The 6,436-nt window shown below is 43.9% G+C and overlaps 1 protein-coding gene across 1 annotated transcript; it reads left to right on the top strand.

Annotated features, from left to right (window-relative positions):
- Window positions 1-4,330: 4,330 nt before the first annotated feature.
- Window positions 4,331-5,806, top strand: LOC126728405 (uncharacterized). The gene has a single exon (XM_050434231.1). The coding sequence runs from the start codon at window positions 4,331-4,333 to the stop codon at window positions 5,804-5,806; it is 1,476 nt and encodes a 491-aa protein (XP_050290188.1).
- The last annotated feature ends 630 nt before the right edge of the window (window positions 5,807-6,436 follow it).

Here is a 6,436-nt window from a genome sequence, read left to right as displayed (position 1 = left end):
TATATGTGCATTCTAATCTTCGACTCTTGTCAAGGCGCAATGAGGAGTACGTAAATACATCAACTAAGATGTGGGATATTGCAGGAGACTCTTGGAATGAAAGCGACATACATGGAGGAGCTAGAATTCTTGAGAATGCTACCCTTACACTTGATGAGCCAGAGTTGGAGGCCATGGTTATTGGGAATGCTAGCACGAGTTACTACTAGTGAAAGTGAAGTTTGAAGTGAAGCTATTGATCTTGATGATGATGATGTGGGTTATATTTGATTGTCTTGTTGATTATCTTTTATTTTGTTTTAGTTTCAAACTTGTGAGTTGTATTCTAATTTCCGAACATCATGGAATGTTTTAGTTTCAAACTTGTGGATTGTATTTAATTTATGAACATCACGTTTTAGTTATTATCTACTATTGCTCTTAAATTTGGTATATGTTTATATAATGTGAAAAAGTATGCTTAGCAATATATTAAAAATATAAATAAAAATATTTTTAGAAAATTTTTAATTGCTGCACCTACACCCTACTTTTTCAAAAATTACCAAGTCCCACACCCGCACCCGTGAAAATGCACCCGTGCTTCATACCCCCTTGGGCGGGCGCCTGCTCGCAAAACAAAAAAGAAAAAAAAAAGGGTAAATGCTATAAGCAATACATTCCAAGACTGACAGAAGTCATGAAAATTTGTGTATATAGTGTAATCAATACATTTCAAGACTAATAGAAGTCATCTTTTCCCCAAGTTCCTCCCACACTATTGGTTCTGCATATGTTTAGTAAAACTAGAATCATGCATGCTAGGAACTACCAAATGAAAGAACGTGACTATGACATACTTTTTTTTTTTTACCAGATAAGTGATTTGAATACGTCTTCCAGGGCAGTGGTTGTCCGAGGTAAGAAATCATCCTATTTCATTAAAACAACTCATATTAAAAACAATAGAACATACAATCGTCCATATGCAAAAATGTCATCAATATAAATTGTAATGTAATACTTGGAAAGAAATTAACTTTTTTTGACATTTAAACCTTTAACTAATGCACCCATATTATGTTTGCAAACCGGTCCTGCTTATGGCAGCTAACTTAATCATCAAATTAATGACATGTGCTTTGTAAGAAGATTTGCTGCTCAGCTAATAGAACATCCATTAACATATTCATCTTTGGCAAATTAGTTATATAATTCTAAGGAGTAATGAATTTATGATTCAGTAAATGCTTCGATTGTAAGATTTTTGTGTTGACAGAAGATTAATACAAGTTGTGGGGATCGGCCCAAAATAACAGGTTGGGCCTTGGACCCGTCCGAGGACCCCAGCCCATCCGAGGAGTCAATGTGACTCAAGCAATCCATATTCAAACGTCACTGGAAACAAAGACGACATGTTCGAGGAGGAATTTCTCCTCGGATTCTGAAAATCCGAAGCAAATGTACATCCCAGCCACTGAAACCTCTCTCCTAGATATGTGAACAGGAAAGAAACATGAAATATCTAAGCAAAAACTGCCACCGCCACATTGAATGCACTACAACTACTCTCCTGGCCGCATTAATGTGGAGAAAACCCCTGAATAGTACTACTTTGGCTACCGCAACTCACAAAGAACTGAGAGGGGTGTCTGATGGGACAGATGCTCAAGTAAGGGTTTAGATGATCAATAAGTGTAAAGCCCAGATGATAAGAAAGGGCCTATATAATGTGTATAAGTCCCCGTAAGAGAGGGCATAAAAAAAAAAAAGAAGAGAAAAAAGACTATTGTAGGTAAAGAGGTCCTGCTGCATAACTTTGTATCCAGAAATTAGGTTTGACCCTTATTATTCTTGAAGATTTTGAAGCATAATGACTTTGGTTCTTGTTCATATATTCCCTCAACCCATGCAGTAATCTGTTTAACTTACTTAAACCTAGTTCTTAAACCCACACTCTACAAGAATTCATTGTGTCCGACTTTTTGGACCAAGACTTGAACAACAAGGACTGGGCCACCAAATTGTTCCCCTACAATTGGCGCCGTCTATGGGAAGAACTTAAGTGTTAATAAGTACGATGGTTAAGCATGGCAGGATTAGGTCCACACCAGGAGAATCCCTACCAAGTTGATCCTCAACTGACGGAACCTATTGGGTCTCAACGACAAAATAATCCTCCTAACCCGGGGACAAATCCAGGCAATGGAAGGAATCATGAGGGAAGCGTACATACTACCCAGACCAGCCAAAGTCATACCCAAGTGGGTAGTCGTGTATCCCAAAGGCGAAACAACCATCATGCCATGCAATGCGAGATAGATGACCTGAAAAGAAAGTTGCGCCGTGCACGGCAAAAGCGATCTCCCTCTAGTTTAGATGCATCCTCTAACGAGGAGGAGGACGTTAGCTAAAGACGGAGGTCGAGAACTCCCCCAAGTGAAAATTTTTCTTACGAGAAGGAATTGCGCCCTGCACAGAGGTATGAGAGCCCATCTAGCAAGGGATTGGGTAATGATGCCATGAATAAGGCATTGGATCAGATCTCCAGGTCACCCTTCATGCACAAGATTGAAGGGGCTAAATTACCCCGACGTTTCAATCAACCAATGTTTGCCATCTACAACGGCTGAGCGGACCCGGTGGAGCACGTGAGCCAGTTTAACCAAAGAATGGTCATCTACTCCCAGAATGAGGCTCTGATGTGCAAAGTTTTCCCGTCCAGCTCGGGGCTAGTGGCGATGAGATGGTTCAACAACTTGAAAACAAATTCCATAGGCTCCTATAAGCAGCTCACTTAGGCTTTTTGCAAGAACCTCGAAAAGATGTATCATTAAGACCTCCCACAGGGACGACACACGTCATCCTTGCCGCTCCAAGAAGAATCGGCTCATTTCCTTCTAGGGTGCTGTCTGTGGCTCAGCTCTCCACTGAGAACAGGGAAAGAGAGTTTAAAAGGTCTAAAAATGGAAGCTCTTTAATATTGGGATTCTCGGACGAAGATAAGAGGGGAACTATCCAGCCTCACGACGATGCTTTAGTGGTTATATTGAGAATTGCAGGTTTCGATGTGAAGAGGGTACTAGTAAACCTAGGCAGTGCAGTAGAAGTAATGTACCCTAATCTATACAAAGGGCTGAACTTAAGGCCGGAGGATTTGACGGCTTATGACTTCCCCCTTATCAGCTTTGAAGGGAAGACTGTTGTACCTAAAGGGCAAATCAAATTACCCATACAGACCGGATCAGAGGTGGTGGAGGTGGACTTTATTGTGGTCGATGCCTACTCACCCTATACAACGATAGTAGCCAGGCCATAGATCCATGCCCTGGAAGCCGTATCCTTTACACTTCACCAAAAGGTAAAATACCCGTCTGGAGGCCAAGTGGAAGAGATTCATGGAGATCAGGCCATGGCTAGGCAATGTATGGTGGCCGCCATCTCACGCCAGTCCAAAGCCGAGTTCTCAGCTTCTGAGAACTTATAACAATTAACCACCTCGGCAACGCAAGTCAACGAACTAGCCGAGGAGATAAGGTGTGAAAGTTTGGAAAGGTTTACCGTTGACAATAACCTAGAAAGATTTTTCCAGGTTGGTTTAGAGTTACCTCCTCAAGAAAAAGAGGAACTGGTCGGGTTTTTGAGGAAAAATGTTGATGTATTTGCATGGGACGCTTACGATGCCCCGAGGGTTGACCCTAGTCTCATTTGTCACTACTTAAACGTTAACCCATCTTCTATTCCAAAGAAGCAGCCACCCCGGCACCCTTCGAAAGGGCATGCCAGTGCCGTTAAAGACGAAGTGATGAAGCTGAAAAAGGCAGGGGCTATCAAAGAAGTCTTTCACCCTAAATGGCTGGCAAATACGATGGTGGTAAGAAAGAAGACGGGGAAGTGGTGAGTCTGTGTGGACTTCACGGACTTAAACAAGGCATGCCCGAAAGACCCGTTCTCGTTGCCTCGAATAGACCGACTGGTAGATGCCACTGTAGGCCACCCTCGAATGAGCTTCCTGGATGCCTTTCGGGGCTATCATCAGATACCATTGGCATTAGAGGATCAGGAGAAAACAGCGTTCATGACACCCATCGGAAACTATCACTATAAGGTGATGCCTTTCGGATTAAAGAACACAGGGTCAACCTATCAAAGGATGATGACCAGAATGTTCGAACCGCAGCTAGGCAAGGTTATTGAAGTCTACATAGATGATATGGTGGTAAAAAGTAAGGTGGTGTCCGAGCACGTGAAAGACCTGAAAATCATCTTTGGCATCTTAAGGGAGCATAAGTTGCGGCTCAATGCTTCTAAGTGTTCATTTAGGGTCGAGTTTGGGAAATTCCTAGGCTATATGGTAACCCACAGAGGAATAGAGGTAAGTCCAGATCAAATCAAAGCGATTAATAGCCTACAGGCTTCTCGGAACCCGAAAGAAGTGCAGAAACTCACTGGCATGATCGCAGCATTGAACCGGTTCATATCACGATCTGCAGACCGATGTCGACCCTTCTACCTCTTAATAAATAAGTGGAAAGGGTTTGAGTGGTTGGAGGATTGTGTCCTAGCCTTCCAGCAACTTAAAGAATACCTGTCGCGACCACCCATCGTGTCTAGCCCTGAGGCCGATGAGGTCCTGTTTGCGTACATAGCAGTAGCCCCTCATGCTGTAAGCCTGATACTGATACGGGATGATAATGGAATACAACGACCAGTATATTACGTAAGTAAATCATTACATGAGGCTGAAGTGCGCTACTTACCATTGGAGAAAGCAATTCTGGCAATAGTGCATGTTACGCGAAAACTTCCCCATTACTTTCAGGCACACACGGTCATTGTTCTAACCCAACTTCCCCTTCGGTCGGTGCTCCGAAGCGCCAATTACATGGGAAGAATCGCCATGTGGAGTGCACTTTTGGGGGCTTTTGATATTAAATACATGCTTAGGTCCTCTGTCAAGGGTCAAGTCCTCGCGGATCTACTCGCAGAATTCGCTGAACCCTCTGTAGAAACAATAACACAGAGGGAAAACATGGATGGAAAATTGGTTGGCATAATCTCAACTCGAGAAACCTCGCATTGGAAAGTCTATGTGGACGGTGCGGCCAACCAGAAAGGATCTGGGATCGGGCTAGTTCTGATATCGCCAGAAGGTATTACCATTGAAAAATCGCTAAGATTCGGGTTCTCGGTTACGAACAACGAAGCTGAGTATGAGGCCTTGCTTCAAGGAATGATGATGGTTCAAAAAATGGGCGGAAAGGCAATAAAAGCATTCTCGGACTCCAGACTGGTCATAGGCCAAGTAATGGGTGAGTTAGAAGCTAGAGATACCAGAATGCAAGAGTATCTCGATCGAGTCAAACGCCTGCAATCAGACTTTGAATCCTTTAACCTGACGCATGTTTCTAGAAGTGGGAACACACATGCGGATTCGCTGGCCACTCTTGCCACGTCTTCTACGCAGGATCTGCCACGAATGATCCTTGTTGAGGATTTATGCAAGACAAGTTCGGTCGAAAGAGACACAATTCGGATCCATCAGATTAAAAGGAATCCTAGCTGGATGGATCCTATAATGAACTTCCTCAAAGACGATACATTACCGGAAGGAAAACTGGAGGCCGAAAAGATACGGAGGAGTGCTCCTCGGTTTTGGTTGTCAGAGGACCACAAGCTATATAGGCGTTCCAATTCTGGGCCGTACCTACTATGCATACACCCAGAGGAATCCGTGTCTTTGCTTGAGGAGTTGCATGAGGGAATTTATGGGAGTCACACAGGAGGAAGATCCCTAGCGCACAGGCCACTCACCCAAGGATACTAGTGGTTGAACATGCAAAGAGAGGCCTAAGAATATGCAAAGAAGTGTGATCTATGCCAGAGATTCGCCCCAAATATCCACCAACTAGGGGGAGTCCTTAACCCCCTCTCCAGTCCTTGGCCGTTTGCTCAGTGGGGTCTTGATATTGTTGGCCTCCAAAAGCAGCAGGGAATAAGCGGTACATAATAGTCGGCACCGATTATTTCACCAAATGGGTAGAGGCTGAACCTTTGGCCAACATTAGGGACGTGGATGCCAAGAAATTCATTTGGAAAAACATCATTACGCGCTTCAGAACCCCTGACACCCTCATCTCGGACAACGGTCTTCAATTTGATAGTAAAAATTTCAGGGAATACTGCTGCGACTTTGGGATCACAAACCGATATTCCACTCCTGCTTACCCCCAAGGAACGGGTAAGCCGAGGCCATAAACAATGCCATAGTGAGCGGGCTAAAAAAGAGGTTGGATGATGCAAAGGGGAGATGGGTGGAAGAGCTGCCACACGTTTTATGGACCTATCGAATGACGCCGCGACGGTCAACGGGAGAAACTCCTTTTTCAATGACTTATGGGGTCGAAACTGTGCTCCCACTCAAGGCCAGCTTCCCCACATTAAAATCCAGCACCTT

The sequence above is a fragment of the Quercus robur genome, chromosome 5 (assembly GCF_932294415.1).
Source record: "Quercus robur chromosome 5, dhQueRobu3.1, whole genome shotgun sequence".
In the NCBI taxonomy this organism is placed as follows: Eukaryota; Viridiplantae; Streptophyta; class Magnoliopsida; order Fagales; family Fagaceae; genus Quercus; species Quercus robur.
Note: the sequence above shows the minus strand (reverse complement) of the source record. Positions and strands in the feature narration are given on the sequence as shown.